At 32.5% G+C, this 19,843-nt stretch overlaps 1 protein-coding gene across 1 annotated transcript in view; it reads right to left on the reverse strand.

The window, feature by feature from the left end:
• The window catches only part of Camta (Calmodulin-binding transcription activator), a 547,021-nt gene that overhangs the window by 97,413 nt on the left and 429,765 nt on the right, over positions 1 to 19,843 (reverse strand). Inside the window, exon 24 of the mRNA XM_089636714.1 lies at positions 9,761 to 9,840. Coding sequence (XP_089492840.1) covers positions 9,761 to 9,840 — 80 coding nt within the window. The remainder of the gene's footprint in view (positions 1 to 9,760; positions 9,841 to 19,843) is intronic.

The raw sequence follows: 19,843 nt of genomic DNA on the forward strand, positions 1-19,843 counted from the left end.
GTATAATTGCTTTATTTTAATAAATGTATTAAATAATTTATTTAATAGCAGAAGTCCTTGGTGTTGGCTGAGCTTTACACGGAGTTTTTTTTTCAAAAGCAGACGTAGACAGTGACCTTACCTTTGTTTAGAAGGTCAAGTTTGCAAAATTTCATCAACCTTGGAATTAAACTGTAGATTTTTATAAAAATTAAATCCACACCGCCCGCAATTTCTTTATATAAATGGATGATGTTAGATAACAGTCCTCACAAAGGTGCCAACCACCTGGAACAAGTTAGACTAAGCAACCCTGATCAACGCGGAATGTTATGATGCTGAAGGTAGGAGAAAAGGGGTGTAGATGGAGAAGAGGAAGATTGGTAAGAAACCTTCTATTTGGATACTAAAGATATTTAGTAACCGATTCAAGTGACTCTTCGCTTCAGCATTATCGTGATATCTCACCGGGGCTATTTCTTATGGCATCTTCGACATAATAAGATAGATTAAATCAAGACAGGTTTACTACCACTCATATTGGTACACACAGTTGTTTATTATGTCAAAAATATTAGACATAAAATTCTGACAAAAAAAATAATTTTCAGGTGAGAAACGAAAATTTTAAGATAAAGTTAAAAGTCTAATGAGAATTCCCGGCAGTTGGGTATTATGATAAAACCTATAACTAGACATTGATGCAGTATATTTAGATGAGACATGAAGTGAAAATAGGTTAGACTTTTTTAATCTCTAACGCGCCCAACGCTCTGACTAAAATTACCGAATCCGTTTAACGCGCACAATAGTGTCGACAAGAGTTCGCAATATTGTCTCTAATTGAATAGCTCTATGAAACTAAAACAATTTAAATTTATTAAAAGGAATAGTTATTTATTTATGTTGTTCTAGTCACTCGTCTTTGTGTAAAAATTAAATTATAAAGTAGACAAAAAAACAAGAAGAACGAGACAAAGCAAACAGTCTTCGGACAGTGAAGATCTTAAGACAATAATAATGTTTGAGATGTTGGAAACAGAAGTGGCGATGAATAGAGTGTAAAAAACAAAGTTTTCATCTTATTTTACTGGCTACAGCTTATGCTGATATCCAGAGTTCGATACCGGACAAAAAATCCACCCGAATTCCGCTTTACGAGGGGATCCATTCTTAACCCTTTCAGTACAGCGTTCTTATTTTCATACACAGACCAAATTTTATGATTCATAACACGCTTAATAATTATTTGAAAATTTTAAGTAAATAATTTTTTTTGCTTACCGATTAATATTTTTCTAAAAATGATTATTTTCATGCCTCCAGAGGTTATTTTTTATTAGCAAGGGAGAAAACCGACAACGCAAACAATTTTTTAAATTAAAAAAAAATATTAATTTACAGTGTAACTTGAATAAATATAAAAAATAATAATGAATCCGAGTCCAAGCAAAACATAAGAAACGGGATCTGTCATTATATTTACAGAATTTTAATTAAGAATGCAACCTAGCAGAAAAATAGAAGACATCGAGAATATTTTTCATAAGCGATACGGAAAATATGGTTATTTGTTTGACAAAATAAAGAGATATAAATTTTTTTCTTCATGTTCCTGAGGAAAAACTTTGGTATTGAAGGGGTTCAGAGTTTACCATTTTACGAGCTTGGAAATGTAGTTCACAAGTGTAGCAGATACGAAATACATCAAAAAATATTTTTTTATCAAGAATCAGTTACTCCACGCATCATTTTACGTACCGATGTAATATTATGAACATGACATTTGTAACCACGCACACATCACAACATAAGTAGTTGGAAGGATTGTGTAGCGGTAGCAAAATAGGTTTACATTGTATATAAATATGTTTAAATTTTTGCCAAAAAAATATCTTATTTTTGTAAGTGGGACCGCGGCACTTCATATTTTTAAACTTGTTTGCAAGGCTGAAGGAAATAGGTTAGAGGAACGAGTGACAGAAGAAGATTGATTAATTGAAAGAACCTGACTATTTAAGTCTCACTACCAAACACAGCTAAATACATTTCAAGCTATGCTTTATAACGTTTCGGTTCTGAACGTTCACCCAAGAGTGTCGAGATTTTTACTTTGAGAAGAATAATTATTACTGATGTGCTATGCGTATTATTTGATTTGGGTGAAATAAATCTGATTTCGAACCCGCGACCTCAAATCCCAGAGCCAAGTATTGTACCGCTCGAACACATAAGTCGTATACGTTCAGTATGTATCAATGATATCGTGGATATGGCAGAGGCTGCTTATGTCCCGCCCTGATTTCTAAATATTTTCGTGGATAGGGCAGAAACTGCTTATGTCCCACCCTTATTTCTAAATTAATAATCTATAATTCACTCCACTTTCAAAAAAGGAAATGAACTTTGATCGGTGATGCATAAAATACATCAATAATTATTTTCATATTCAAAATTCTTTCAGTTTGTATATCAGAGATTAAGAAGGCAGAAAGATTATACTTTCACAAAGTTTATGTTATATTACAGATTCTGAAAGATTCAGACCTGAGGTGGGTAACGACAACCATGTTATAAAAATCACAATAAAATAATCGCACGGGTTGCCGGCACTGAAACTAAAAAAAATCAACTCACGAAGGCATAGTCAAACTTATTTCAGAGATCAAAACAATTAGAGACCTATTAAAAAACATTGTAATGGTACAAAATGATTAAAATTGTTGAATATGACAAAGTAGTTGGGTACACGATCTGTTAAATATTATAATATTGAATAAACTTCGAATTTTATAACCTATATATCATATTAAAGCAATCAGAAACATTAACGATTGCCATATATTATCAAATAACTTGTCAAGATTAATTATATGGAGTCGTGATAACCGCTTGCAACTTAACATAAGCAAATGCCAAATTATGAGGTTTCATCGAATAAAGAATCCAATATTTTTTGATTATTCCATTAACAATATGTCGTTAGCATCTGTCTCGGAAATTAATGACTTAGGTATTTGGTTTTGTCAGGAAACTTAACTTTATCAAGCATATTGAAATAATAACCAATAAAGCTTTGAAAATGTTGGGATTTATTTTAAGGGTATCTAGTGATTTCAAAAATGTAATTACTGTAAAAACATTATATATGTCACTAGTAAGGAGTCATGTAGAATACAATTCCACGGTTTGGTCCCCAAATTATGAAGTTCATTCACATGCGATTGAAAGAATCCAAAATAAATTTTTAAGATATGTAAATTTTAAAATGGACATTCCTAGAGAAAACCTAAATTACGATAACGTACTTTGTTCATTAAATTTAATAAAATTATCTGATCGCAGAATTATATCCGATTTAACCTGTTTGTATAAAATTATTAATTCAATGTTTGATACATCTGATTTATTATATGTAATCTCTTTTCATACTCCAAGCAGGTCGGTTACAAGACAGTACCTACCATATTATTGTAGCAATTCTATTTCAACGTCCCAATATCACACTCCTATGCGACCGATTCAACAGCTAGGAAACAAATACTACGATGTTGTTGATATATTTATTGCATTAATTTCAATATATAAGCATACCCTATTGAAGTTATTTTCATCAAGTAGTGGAATATTTTAATAAAGGTATTTAATTTAATTTGACTAACACATAATAATTTTGTAAGCTGAAACAGAAAAAAATATTTTGGATTTTTTATGTTTTGTGCCTGCATGCTGTGTAGATCAAGTTCAGTGATATTTTGACTTTATAGTTATTTTCCTGCAATTGTTTTAAATAGTCGCCTGCACTATTTTCATGTATAAAATCGTTAATATTTTTTCTATATATGTATATATGTGAAAGCCTTAATAGGCGTGAAATAAATAAATAAATATTAAACAATCTTAGTAATCTAAATCCTAGAAGCCAACATATTATAATATTGTGCCAAAAAAATTATTCGTCGATTGATACCAATACACAGTATTTTAGTAATAGCGTGTATTTACAAACAAATCAAACATACTTTTTTATTTCAGAAAGCGAATACAAGGATAATGTAAAAAAAAAACATTTTATTTTCTGGAGCTCAGATATCTTGAAAGGAAATTCGGTCCTCAGACCCCAATTGAATCCTGAGAATCTATTTGAGATATGATTCCTGAAACGTTCAGCAGCGATCTTCTTTCTGGGAAAAACATTTCCAGTTGGCCTTTTCAATCACGAGAATAATAATAATGCGAGGTCCCATCGATAATTTGTATGAATACGTTCCTCTTACAAAAAGTAGATAAATAATGTGATTTAGAATCGAGGAGCTTCAATGATAAGGATATATCTAGATTTATTTCAAGAAAAGAAAGGCCTGGCATTGATAAGGATTTAAATATTTTCATTGTTAAGCTTAGCAGATTTTTTTTGATTTCAGATGGCAGTCAACGAGCTCATTTTATCTCCTTTCGTGGAATCATTTCAAGTGGATTAATACACTGAGTGGCGAATCAAAGAGCAGGCCTACGTTCAACTCTGAACAAATATTAGTTGTGGACGATGATGAGGACTAATTTAATTGGAGAGATGAAAGATGAATATTAGTTAGTCCTGAAAAGCCCTGCCTACCTTCCTACCCCTGCAACTAAAAAAAAAACTCGACAGAATTGAACTCGCACGAGTATCGCACATTTCAAAATTTGGAGTGAGACGTCATTCTTTATTCAGTCCCATAAATCTTTTTTTAGAAACACCCTGACTTTTTTTAACTTGACTACTTTGACTACCACTATCTAAAGCCTAGTTATTTCGCAGACAATCAATTGTGACTAGGTCATGCAGCGCCATTTGTTTGAAAATTGAAATATTCCCGCTAAATGCCGAAATTTTATGAATTCTTAAAATTTTGCCAAAACAACCCGTCCACAAGAAGTCCTTTTAATCTTTTGAACAAATTTTGATTAGTAGAAGAGGTCAACCATGTTTTAGAGCTTGTCTGCTTATTACAATTTCATAGAAAGCTTATTTGATAACAATGTTACATTTGAATTTGTGCGAAACTACAAAGCCTAAGAGTTCTAATAGCCCGGAGTTTAATAAGATTTCGCTATCCTTGACCCTATTTGTTCAGGGTCCTGCATTTATTAAGTAGGTAGATACGTGCGGTTCTCGGTCGTTAAGTAACATTTGAAGGTTCCACGCACAATCAACTTCGATCCATGGTAGGTCCCATTCAAACATAATAAATTATTTACACTCCGAAAGTTATTGATAGAAACTTTGAAAAACACTTAAGTGCTTTTATACTATAGTACGTACACATAAAAATATACGCAGAGCCCTTCAATCCAATAACTGTGAAGGAAAGCCAAGAGACCTTAAAAATGAGCCTTTAGTTATGCTTATCATGTCAAATGAAAAATACACGTGACTAAGGACCGTATAATGAACCTACCTATAGATAAATATAAGAAATAGTTACATGTTCGATAGTCCTTATCTAAAAGGTTCAACTTACCACTAATATATTAAATATTATCGGTTGGCTGAACTGTAAAAATAATGTCCGACGGAATTAATTAGTTTCAGCAAAATAAATTCAGAAAAAAATGCACGCAAACCAGAAGCCGTTTATAACTGTGAAAAACATTTTAGGATACTAATGCTTATAATTCTTAAATTCATCAAACTATACATTCATTTGAAAATACCTATGCGGTGAGTTGAAAACTTCGTAGGTGATGTCAGAATTTTAATACCAAACATAAAATTACAATAATTATTCGAGACTTCATTGTTTCCTATATCAACCTTTTATAAGCGTTTTTTTTTCAATTTGTTACAAGCAGCAAGAATATGTGGTGAAATAGTCTGGCGAGTTTTTCAACCCATTTTATCTAAAAAGTGGCGTAAAGCAAAGAGGAAGCATGTCTCCAGCTCTCTTCAATATATAAACTTATGGACTAATTTAAAGGCTTAATAACACAAAAATAGATTTCCATGTTCAAGGAGTATGTGTAAATCAATCGTTTTTGTTTTCAAATGTAAAAACTAACTTATGCAAACACCCTCAGTATGGCTAGACGGAAGGAAAATGGATGTTAGTTTATAGCGTTAAATACCTGGGACATATTACCACAGACGACATGAGACGCGATATCCGTTATAGCAGGTATGCTGTCAAGGCGTTTTCACTTTTGCAGTACAAACATAAAAAGATATCCAACGCATTTTGCACTTCGCTGTACACGTCAGACCTGTGGGTAGAATACACTACATACCAATGGCACAGGCTAATAGTCGTTTACAATAATGCTTATCGCCAACTGTTCCGCCTACCAACATACTGCAGAGCAACGGAAATGTTCCTGGAGGGACGAGGGCATTCTTTCAGAGCACTTCTCCGCCATCACATGGGAAGCTTATGGCGCAGACTACGCCAATCAAATAATACAATCATCACCGGTTTTCTGTTTATATTTTATGTACCTGTCTATGTATTGTTATATTGTCTAATTTATTTTTCTGATTTCAAAACATGGAATGTGTTGCATTGCACTGCCCCTGCATATATTCCGAAATAAAGTATTAATATAGGTCGCATGGGTACCGATAAAAGAATGTTTTAGATTTTGCAAATAATTTTTTATCTCAACCGACTGTAACCGTAACCGACTGATGAACGAGATATCTCATATCGGACAATAATCCGATATGCGTGGCCCATACATCGAACGCCAAAGCTGTCTCTATCTGTATACCTCATAGACTTGCAAAGTCAATATTTATTTATTTATTTATTTATTTAGACGCCGTAAAAGGCTTTTACAATATACATGATTTATGTTTACAGTGGTTCACAGGAGCGAAACAGTATTATGTTAAACAGAATAATTACTGAGAAATTATGTTGAAAATTAAACAAAAATAACATCTGGTATACATAGGTACATTAGCATTTTTATTTTCAATCCGTACAGTAGTTTAGTATTGAGGTTATTGCTACCTTCAATATTGAATTTGGTTGAATTTGCTGAGAACTAAGAGTTAGCTCTATTGAATCAGGGCTGTCAGTAAGACATCTCATAACAATTTTGGGAAAAATACTAATAATAATAATATTGAACGTGCACAGTGATTAAAATCTTATCAAGATGAGTAATTGAAGAAATGTGCGAGAACAGATAAACTATATCTTATTTATAACATTTTGAGTTAATAATCCTTTGCTGCCCGGTACACCGGGATTATTTCTTTTTAAACAGTACCGGTTACTCTGCTACGGCCATTTTCAGACTGGTTCAAATATGTTAAGTCCGCAAAAATCTAATAGCAAATAGTAAATAAAATTTTATTTTAATTAGCTAGCAATGTTTGGTTAATTTTTTGTAAGAATCAGGTATGACGCAATCACCATTACAAGAGAATTATCAGATCAAAATTAGTCACAATAATAATCCCTTTTGCTTCGTTTCCACGCGGAACAATGGAACATTTATCTGGATTATACACAAGTTATATAATTTCAGAAGTCATTAATCTTACTCTAGTTCTATTACGAATGCAATTTCTTTGGGATAACCGAGAATTAATGCTATTTTTATCCAGAATTTCCTGATTTTAATAAAATAAGGCGTTTGTAAGTTTGCAACGTGCACAGGAGTTGAAGGGAGCGAGTTGAGTTGTTACAATGCTCGTAACATGATCGCAATTTAAACAACAGTTGAAACAGAACTAGAATTGGCGTTTAACGAGGCCCGTTCAAATTTAAAAAAATGGAAGCAACCGAATACTACAGAACAAATTAAAAGCACATTTTATAACTATTACCTTGCATAAAACTACTTTCACGTATTTTATAGGACATGTAGTGTGGGCATCAAAAAAGTGTCGTTTGTTTCAATAACAATTATTTCAATAACTGTCTAGATAAACTAAATCAAATGACCACAATTTTGACTCTTTAAACAAGAAGAATATGAATACCCATATGTTATGTTAAAATTCAATAACATGTCTTGAAACTCCTCACACTTGGACAGACACAACAGAAACGATTTTTACAAACATTTTTCAACTAAATATAAAATCTGAAATGCATTTTTCTTGTTTTTCCGTTTGTCAACCCAACTTGGTAGAATTTTATAAAGAGACTACTCAAGTTTTCCTTGTTTACACCGGAGTCAAAGAGGCTAATATCATCTTAAGTAAAATTATAACTCGTGGAGGGTTTCTGTCTTTAAGGGTAGGTTTTATCTGATTTGAGGGAAGAAAAACGACTGCATAATTTGAATCAGACATTACATTAAAATTTGTGAAATCTACTGTTTGTTCGGTATTTTTGCTATGACAAGGCAGAATGTAAGAAATTTAAAAAAAAACAAGTATAATGAAAGAATCGTGCTTCTAAAAAATAAATAAAAATAAAAAGTTCCCAATAACGCAACGTTAATCTTATTTTTTACTACAAAATAATATATTTGACGAGTGATATGTACATAATTTGAGACAGAAAAATGTTAAAAAGTGTTTAAATTAAAAGGAAATCACCTTGTTTTTTGATCTTCCTATGTCTATTAATTTTGATTTTTGTCTTTCTTTCAAGTATTAAATTTCTTTCCCAAATGTTGCTTAGTTTTCGCGATCACTTGGAAAGCGTTTACGGAAAGGCTATACGGGTTCAATTTTTTGCAAGACAAATCATCAACCATTGAACAAATAACATTTTTCCTCGTAATGATGAAAGTAGAACGAATTAAAAAATTGTCAGGTTATTCGTAACCACAAAATTCTTGACAGTATTTAAAAAAAATAATAACAAACGATTTGTCTCAGTAGATTTGTAGTTGTCCGTATTTGTTTTTGACTCCAGATTACAGATATTGAAATTTTGATTCATTCAAATATATGTGGAGTTTTAATTACTTACAAATAATTATATGCATTGTGCAACGCATTATTGTAATTAGGGTTTGCGATCCCGCATCCCGCAATCTCGCGGGATTTCAGCCTATGTTTGATCCGGATGATTGTTTTCAAATCAAGAGCGGGAATTTAATATGCGGGTTTTGCAGTATTGCGGGATTTAAAAAAAATACAGAATTTACAACAACTCTTTCTCACTTCGTGCTAGGAAGAGAGGGTAGAACCGCATCTTTAGCTCGGAAATTTCAAGATGTAGAATTTATTTCAAAGAAAGAGTTATCACGTTTTGAGATCGGGAGATACCTTCAGTTGGCTCTCTGATGACAGTCTTCTTGATGACAGTTTAACCAACTAGTGAGGAAAGAGCGTTTTCCGCTGCTGGTCTGCGGTGCAAAAATATGTGCTAAATAATCCCGCGGGATTAAAAAAGTTGCGAAATTCGTAAACCCAAATTTTCTTGTTGATAATCACGTTTAATAAAACTTAAAATGGTTGAGCAGCTGTAGTAAAGATAAAATATGGTTGTTAGTCACTAGACATATAATACAGAATGAGAGAAAACCAATGTCGTCAAATGACATAACACCTTTTACTATAAATTTGACCTAATTAAAATATGTCTAATAGGCAAGTGTTCTGTCTCTTTAACAATGTCTGGCATCGTATATCGTCATTCCATTTCATTAATTAATAGACAGTGCTATTAGAGGCTATCCCTTGCTATCCAGAGAGCGATCGATGTGTAGAGATGTTATTAATCTTTCCATGGTGTTAGTGGTGCAGTGTCAAATTACTAAAGAAAACAAGTGATAAAAAGTGTGATTTAAATTAAAGTATAAAATAGTGATGTTCGTGAAATATGTTTCTTACTTCATTTTAGCGAGGCCGGGAGTAGCGCGGGCGTACCCCAGCTTGGCGGGGAGCGTTCTCACGCGCTCGGCCACGGAGATCTTGATGGAAAACAGAAACGTAGAAACATAGATTAGTCTCATTTTACTCCTTAATTCAAATTCTAAGTGCGAAATACGTTAGTGCGGAAATAATCATGTTAGTGTGGGAAACGAACACATCAGCGACCTCACAATAGATTATCTTATATTGTTAGGTCGTCTTCTTTTATACCGGGCGTGATGATTGACATTATGTCTCCTCACCGCGATGGGTCGATCTAGCGAGGTGCTTCAGTGTTCGCTCTCTTCAACTAAAATCTCGTTAAAATAACAGAAATAAATTATGCGTCTCGATTGATTGTAAATACACTTAAGTAACTTTAATAATGTTCTTAATTGGTGTACATATAGTACCCACCATTAACACACAATCAGTCACCGAAAGTAAAACACGCCTTTAGTAAAAAATAAAAGGTATTTATAAAACTCAAATTCCAAAATTACTTATATAAATATATAATTTAACAAGTGCTATCAATTTCTTTGCAAAAATTGGGTACAAAAAAACCGTTGTGCATAAAAATAACGTTTAAGAATTAGTTGTGGAAATTCAATAATCCATATAAAGAACTAAACTTTATTTGTGAAAAACAGAATCATCCGCCCAAAAAATACCCTTCTTTCCATACGTAAGATTAAATCATCTCGTCAGTAAAAGTACTTCCCAAGAAGATCTGTAGAGTGCGGAAATTGCTAAAATAGTTCACTATTTATAGTGTACTATTATTATTACGACAAAAATATCATTTAAATGTGCTTTTTTTATTTTTTAAACTAATCTTTTTAAGCTTGTGGTGCTTAAAAAGATGAGTTTAAAAAATATAAATATAATAAGATGCGCTAAATCCTTCCATGAACCTTTCACAAACAAAATGTAATAATAAATATTCAAACGACGTATTTATTTTCGACATTAAAAAAACTCACATCATCCTGTAGAGGTACACACTTTGAATTATAAATCCACCATTTCGGCCAAAAATAAGTCGAGCATTAGAAGAGTGTATTTTTAAAAGCGGCTACCAAACAATCCCTACTAACTAAAGGGGGGGGGTTTATGACGCAACTTTTAAAATTTTCCACTAATTCATTTCACACGGGGCCAAAAACGAATCTGTTATTCGAAACACGCGTCACACTTTCAAAATCTTAAAGTTAGTCTACGATCTACCTAGCTTACTTTTTCGAGACTTTGATTTTAAAATATACCCACCCTTATAAGATTTTGTACCTGAATTTAATAAAATTGCGACGTTTTGTTGATTTAAGGATATTTTATACTTTAGGTTCTCTGTGATACGATCTTTATTGTTGATTTTTATTGAATATTAGAGTGATCTTTCCGTAAGTAAATACTTCAAGAGTTTAGCAATTATTTGGTACCTATGTAACAATATTTTGATACGGCTAGGAACCGCGTCAATTCTGTTAATTTTAGTAAATGACACCACATATAGGGAACAGACACATAAAAGTTTCCCAAGCAGTTTCATTTCATATTTGATGTGCTGGAGTTTTTTTTCAGTTCTCAATTTTATCAAGTAAAATATTCACATTAGAGTGCATTTATTAAAAGAAGAAAAAACAAGTCTACACCAGGTAAAAATAATAACGAAAGGTGTGGAAATATATTCGCAAATTTTCTTTCGTTCAACTGAGACCTAAATAAGTATAAACGACGAAAACAAAGCCTCTAGCTTCTTATTTTATCTGAAACATCCCGTCCCTTTTATAAAGGGATAAATAAAAATTACCAGCGGTAGGTACCGAAAAAACGAACGGTGTTGAGATTGAGAAGTTATTCTTTATGAAAAGAATGTTTAGTTTGTTAGGTTAAATTGCATTAATCATAATCTAATTTTTAAACGAAAAATTGCAGCAGTCATAATTAATTTTTTTATCGTTGGTATAACTGTTGATAATAATATAATAAATAATCCATTCCATTAGACAGGTAGGTTAAAACAAATTCCGAATATCTACTATTTAGAACCCTGCGCACAAAGGCGAAGCTTAATGCTAAATCACTATTTTGATTAATCTTTATAACGAATTGGTGTACATTATGAATACCAAAAAATATGCTTTAGATAAATTGAAGGTTTTCCTATCGCTTCGCTTGAGTAAAATACAAATAAAAAATAAATTACTCAATAAAAAATATAAATGCAAAGTACTAAAAATTTTTTTTTTCAATAGAAATGTATGAACGCATAAAGGAAACAACTTTTAAAAATACAGTATTATAGCTAAGATTATATGTGACAGTTTCACTTGATTAATTTTTGCTTTCTTTTAAAATTATTTACAAAATAAATTAAAAACACTTTTTTGATTGAAATCGAACTTTTCTAGACACCGTTTGTCAAGCGATTTTAATGCCTATCACCTACGATATAAGGTATACCAAGAATACACACATTTTTGGTTTGTAGCTTCCTCTTAAGTACGAAAATAATAAATAAATAAACGTAAGACTAAATGAAAATTGCTTCAAATACGAGAGTAGGTACTTACCTACTTATTATATATTTAACTACAAAAAACAGTTTTTATTGAGTTTCTAAGAACAGACTATCATTTCATATCGAAATTCTACGAATGGATTTACAGAATAAATTAATTGTTTATTTTTTTCCATTGTGACAAAGACTTGTTTATGAATTTAAAATGTGTTTGAGAATTTTAACAGGCGGTTTATATAAAAAATTGGCGAAATCTATGCCAAGACGTATTTAAGCAGTTATTAAACGTACAAGACGAAGAACAAAGCATTTTTAAATATTTTTTTATGAATCTCACTAAAATATTGTATGTAATTTCTAAAATAAAAAAACCGTATACGGAAAAAACATTTGAGAATGCATTGTTTATTTTTCTGAGATAAAAACGAAAATTTATAATAACATTTTATTTGCCTTGGGTATTTATTATTTTCAAAAATTGTAATAGGTGGATTATTAAAATGATGTTTCTTTGTGATTTGAAGTGAAAATGAATTAGTAAATTACGACATTTGATATATTTATTACAAATAAACTGATATTTTAATGCTGAACGCATTTCTGTGCTCGCAAAATTATAACGGTACATATTCACAACAAATTATTAGATAATATTAATGTTTGGATCATTTTTACAGCGCTGTTTTCGAGAAGAAACCAACTCAAGGGCGCTTTAAAAGATCGATTGCCGCACACTAATCGATATAAAAAAATGTTAATTTATTAGAAATATTGTCAAATTATTCGTATTTCCATTAAAAACGGGACTGCAGGCCTTTAACGAATGACATGATAGATTTCCTAACAAAATATCAGTATAACACAAATGTGTTATAATATCATTTCATCATATATTTATCAGGATAAGCGCAGCTACTTGAACACGTATTCCGATATATTCTGACTATACTTATATTTTTTAGGTTTTAATAAATCAGCCTTACTTATTTTTCTCCGTGTACACTGGCCTCAGAACAACTCGAGATGGTTAATATAGTCTTTCAAATTACAATTCATAATAATTGTTTAAAAGTGAACCAAGAAAAACCTTGCAACTGCCCAAGGATGAAATGTAAATGATTATGATGAAAAAATTACGCAACAAATTAAAAATTACTAACCAATTTTTCTAAAAAATGAGTGACATTTTAGATAAAGAACAACAAATTATAATTTATTACGCCTTAGTCCAATCTCATCTACAATATGGTCGTATTGGAAGGGGAACCTCATGTGATTCCATTCTAAAACCAGTCCTTACAGCAAAAAGGCAATTTCGAAAATTATACTTAAGAGTCCCCATCAGAATATTATGTTTTTAATTCTCTGAATGTAATGGCTTTGAAACAATAATATTCAAAAGATATTTTAATGTTTGTATTCAAAAACCAGGATAAATTTGCACACACAAACTCAGATCAATTCACAAGATCTTCATTACAACATACATTTCACGAACCAACAACTAAAACTAATTTTCGTAAAAGAAATTTGCAATATTTCCCTCTTGTAATAAAAAAATAACCGACTTTAAAAGAAGTGTTAAGATGTGGATTATAGACACAGGAAGGAAGAATATACAAAAAAATGTTGCAACCTAATAAAGATTAACGTTATGTTATGTTTTTCTTCTGTATGTTTTACCACTATACATTTTTATGTGTAATTTTATGTTTTTCTTCATAATTTACCTCTTGTATATTTTAAACGTTTACAAAAACAACATTAAAAAAATTTACGTACTAAAAAACTTGACGAAATTTACAATTTATAATTCCCACAAATGACCAGGTACAATGTGACCTTAGAACGGGGTATCCCAGTAACGTCACATTCTTTTCAACAAATGTAAAAAAAAATTATTACTTTATTATTGTAGAAAGCAATCACTTTGTGGTTTGTCATATTTAATAGAAATAAATCACTTATTTTAAGACCGTAAAAACCAAAAGTCCTGTAGGTACTTAATAATCAATCTAGTAGTCCCATTTTATGGGACTGGGACACGGTCAAGCGGCTTGATCGCAAGCACGTAGTTTATTGTCTATGGCACTTTGTGTCAAGCATTTTGACCGTGTACCGAAGCTGGCTTGCAAGCATTGCGCAATTCTACGTGCTTGCGGCGAGGCTTGATGCGAATTTATATTTTTGTGGGAATAGACAAACGACAATAGACAAATAAATATCACGTATCATAAACAATGATATAAATTGAATAAAATTGTTATAAAATAGGTACTTAGTTATTGTTTTTGTGTTCAATTTGTAGAAATCCATCTAATTTAAAAATTTTGGAAGTATTTTAGTATTTTTTAATAATTATGACAGCGGTTTTCAAGGTCATTAATAATCAAACTGTAGAATAAATAATTTTCTGAATTTTCAATGGAGAAAACATATTTTTTGTATGAATACCGCACAAAATATTCATACAAAAAATAGCTGTAGCCTGTAATACACTTTGCAAATGCTCATGGGTAAAGCGGTACCTTAACTTGTACCATTCTTGACACCAAATTCGTTTCTTTTTATTATTTTATTCAAACATAAAGCTAACGTAAGAGCCAAGAACGCTTTGTCTTTGACAGATTCCATTTTGCCGCGAGTCACGAAATGACAGGAAGGCATAGAAGTACATATACATAGACCACCACGAAATCACAGGAAGGCGTGGCCATGCTTGACGGAGAGGCTTGATGCGGGCTGTCAAGCCGCTAAGCATAGACAATAATAGACAACAATAGACAACAATAGACAAAAAAACTACGTGCTTGCGATCAAGCCGCTTGACCGTGTCCCAGTCCCATTAGGTTTGTTTCCAATAAACACTTAAAAGTTCCCACTTCTAATCACCGAGTCAGATGATACTTTGTCGCTTTCGATGTGTTATTATAACTCATTAGTCTACATAATTGTCTGTCTGTTTCTCCCATTCCTTTCTACTAATGTAAATGGATTCTATTGCCTCTGTGCTGTTTGTTATATGTTTATCTTATTGTCTCCTTCTATATATATGTTGACGGAAATGTATGTAATCCGTCATTGTATTCATTTCCTGTATTCACGGCCGGCGTGGTCTAGTGGTATACGCTTTTGACTACAGATCCGAAGGTCGCGGGTTCGAACCCGGCGTGCGCAAATAAATTTTATTTGATTAATTTGTGTTATTTCACAATTAATTAATTTAAAATAATATATAGTATATTTGCGGCACGTTCCAGAGTGGAAGATACTCTCAGTATCGCCCTGGTGTAAGACCACCATTCAGAATTGAAACGTTGCTTGAAATGGCTTTAGCCGTGTTTGGTGACCAGATCTGAATAGCCAGGTACTTCCCCACCTTCCTCTTCCCCATCTCCCTCCCCTCCCCAATACCCTCAGCCTCACATCATACCCCAATTGGGGATGCCATAGTCTCACTGGCTCCAGACGGGAGCAGTTGGGACTCTTGTGCGGTAATACTGTAAAAAAAAAAAAAAAAAAAATTTCCTAGGAAATTCCGATTTTAGGAACTACATACAGGTTCCTAAAATCTCCCGGAAATGTGTGAAACTTTTACTTTAATATTGTGACATTTATAATTACTTAAATAACAGACTGATTACTTACCAAATGAAAGTTTAACTTTATAATAATATAATAAAAAAACAGCGTGTTTTATTACAGAAAGCATTCTTTTTAAACATTTCCTAATACGATATTGGAATTAAATACAATTCCTAAGAAATGTTTACATTTCCCAGGATATGTGTGTATTAAATATTTTTAAAACAATATTTTATACAATTCCTAAATAGCTTCGGAATTGAATACATTTCCTAAGAGTTGTATACAATTCCTAGATATCATACAGTTCCGGTAACATGTTTATTATATATAAGCACACACTATGTATTCTTGTTTAGTATTAACTTGTACCCTGATGATGCTTGAGCAAAGCGAAACCGGTCGGTAAATAAATTAATTTAAAACATGGCTACCAAAATAAGTATTTTTTATTGTTACTACTAAATAAGTAATACCTACCTACTATTTTTTTAGCCTACTCAATCCATGCCTCATTTTAAGAATAATGTTTCTCTTTACCCTAGTTTATTAGATTCTTTGGAAGAAACTATCACCCAGCAACGAGCCCACCTTTAATACTTACGGACATATATGTACAGCGTAAACTTATACATTTTACGCAGATTTTTTCAAAAACAGATGTCAGACTATAATCGACTAGAAGTCGAGAGACAATAATCGAAGGCAGGTAGGTAAACAATCGTAGGTAATATCAAACCAACAACCAGATGACACGACGTAAATATATCTCGTCGACAGGATTGTTTACTCAAACAAATATATTGACAAGTTCAAATCCATTGTGTGAGAATCGTTTTCGAGTATAAGGAATCTGTTTACGCTTATGGGGTCAAAACCTTTCAAAAAAATTTATCTCCTCCGCCAATTCCACGATTATTTGTTTGTGAGAGGTTGGATTGGCAATGACGGCCGTCAGAAGAGATATTACAATTTCTAAACGATCCGAGACTCTTTGCAATAGACTCACTACTGAACATGGTGAATAAAATAAACTGAAGAAGAAGATAATACTATCAAATCTAAACGGAACGTGAAACAGAAAAAGTGACAGAAAATAAAAAGATATCGGTCACAACTAGGAATCAAACCAATGATGTCTTGTCTTAAATATGAGATCGACAAATATGACGTATAATAATTAGGTCCCAATGGTCGAGTGGTTAAGAAGCTGTCCCGGTAAGACGGGAGATCTTGGGTTCGATTCCTAGTTGTGACCGTTATCTTTTTTTTCTGTGTCTTGTTCTGTTTCATGTTTCGTTTATATTTATAAGTATTATCTTCTTATTCAATGATATATTACATTGATGAATATAACCTTCAAAAAAGTAAAAGAAAAAGTTGTTCTTTAATGAAATAAATCTTTGAAAAATGGAACTGATTCAAGGCAATAAAATGGATTGTGCTTAAAAAAATAGGTTATAATAACATGATGTGAGTAAACATAAAATAAAACAGGCCAGTTGTTTGACTAACCGTCAAGTTTGTCGTATATTAACAAAAATGATCAAACGTCTTTTGAACGTTAGATTTTTTCAAACTTCTAAGTTGGGTTATCTGCCGTTGATTAAGCCGTCAAGCATAACAGTCACTAAAATTTAACCAAACGCTGACAAGCCGAAAATCGGCAGTTAACGTGGACTCTCCAAATTTCAAATTATTCAAAATGGTGCTGATTGTTTATTTGTGGCGGTGTTAAATGTAATGGTCGGTCAAACAACTGGCCCTAAGACAATATCAGTATTTTATCTCCTCCAAACAAGAGCGTTAAGATCCTTGGCTATGGGATATAAGATTTAAACGGCAGAGCGCAAAAATGTTTTTGTAATAAATAAATAACTCTACTGGGTTGCATAAAAATCTTAATTTTTTGTAACAACGTTACAGGGAAAACATAATAGCGTTCAGAGATAATCAATTTCTACTTACGAAATTCAAAACCATTTTTTATTTACGGTGCGCGCCAGTGTGGTTTTCCTTTAGGGGACAATTGGTTTGTTTAATCACACTGCGACGGAAAATGCGCAAACGAGCACAGTCGGAATATTCAATCAGAGAAAATTTGTATTTTTTTATGGAGCGGAGTTATGATTGAAAATTGAAACAGACGCGCAAAAATTTACTCAGATAGTGAAAAAATTGGGTCAGACACTTCTACAGATTATAAAAAATATCAAACAATTGAGTTTATTATAAGCGTATATTTTTAAATACATTTATTTGAACTTCACCTTTGTTTTCTGGAATGAATGTATGAATCTTGGAAGTGAAAATTAACCCACTTTAAGATATCAGTTGAAACAATACATTCTATCAACTTTTGGCGGCAATCCCGCATATACAGGGTTTTCCAATGAGAGGTGTTATTTTGAATAGCCCGCTATTTCGGTAGATATTACTTTTGAAGCTGTTATTTTTTGACATTTGACAAGTAGAATCTACGTCATTAATAAAAATGGAACGATACACGCTTCAACAACGCATTAAAATTATTAAAATTCACTTGAGTGAATCAAATGCAAATCATCTTGAGTGATGAGGCCCATTTCCACCTCGGTGGCTTCGTCAACAAGCAAAATTGTCGCATCTGGGGCTCGGAAAACCCAAGAGTTGTTGTTGAAAAGCCTCTTTATTGTCAACATGTGTCTGTTTGATGCAGTTTATGGTCCGGCGGAGTCATTGGACCTTACTTTTTTGAAAATGAGGCTGGAGCAACAGTTACCGTGAATGGATTGCGCTATCGAGAGATGATTAATGATATTTTATGGCCGGAATTCGATGGTATTGATCTGGACAACGTTTACTTTCAACAAGACGGCGCTACGTGCCACACAAGTAACGAAACCATTGATCTTTTACGATTGAATATCGAAATAACACCTCTTATTGGAACACCCTGAACATGCAGACATATAAGCATTTCTCTTATATTGAATGACATTACTGCAGTTAATTTATGAAATACCAATTCGGATTTGAATGAGTTGAATGAATTAATTTTATAATTTTCTTTGGATACCAACATTATTGATACATGAATTGAATTGCAAATCATAAAATATGCTTCTCAAGTTGTTGTGTCAAGATAATGATAGTTTGTGACGACGATAAAAAAAACTTTGTTTGAAAACTTAATTCTTTAGAATTTAAACGTAGCGTCAGTTTCAGTCATTTCCAGAAAATAAAGTACTGCACGTGTACCTACATAGAGCACGTCAATACGAGACCTTGCAATATCATAAACAATTAAGCACTCTCCCAATGACTACAATAAAAATCCCCCGCATCGTTCCCTCTTTGCCAACTTCAGCGCAGAATATACAACACGTAGAGTGACATAATAGAAAAAGGCTGTTGTACTCGCTCTGAGATACACATCTGTTCCGTAAAGATACAACATTATACCTCGAGGAAAATGGGAAAAGTATATACGAGTATTTATTATTACACGGAATACAGTGTGTTCCTTCAGAACGCAAGCCGCCGCGAGCGTATTATATGTCTTCCTCGTTGTCTCAAAATAACGAAATTATTAAAAACATCTCGTGTATTTTAGTTCGCACAAAAGGGGGTGGTGGCTCAAAGAGGAAATGCCGTCCCAGGCAAGGGAGGAGGGAAAGGGGGATAAGTGTGGGGGAGGCCGCACTTTGTGACAGAATTTTTGGAGGGCCTAAAGGAATTTTCGAAGAAAGCGACTCGTCTCCTTAAATACCGGCATTTTTGCAATTACGCGGATGGAAAAATGTGACACACAACCGATGACATAAAATACGCTGAACAACCCTGCAAGGGAAAATTGAGGGACTTACAAATATGACCTTAATTACTTTACGTGATAACGCACAAGAGTCCTGACCGCCAGGAGTATTTTTTGAAATGTGAATACCGAACAAGAATCCCAATTGCTCCCAATA

Source organism: Hesperophylax consimilis, chromosome 10 (assembly GCF_061612785.1).
Source record: "Hesperophylax consimilis isolate HC1 chromosome 10, BYU_Hcon_1.0, whole genome shotgun sequence".
NCBI classification, from domain to species: Eukaryota; Metazoa; Arthropoda; class Insecta; order Trichoptera; family Limnephilidae; genus Hesperophylax; species Hesperophylax consimilis.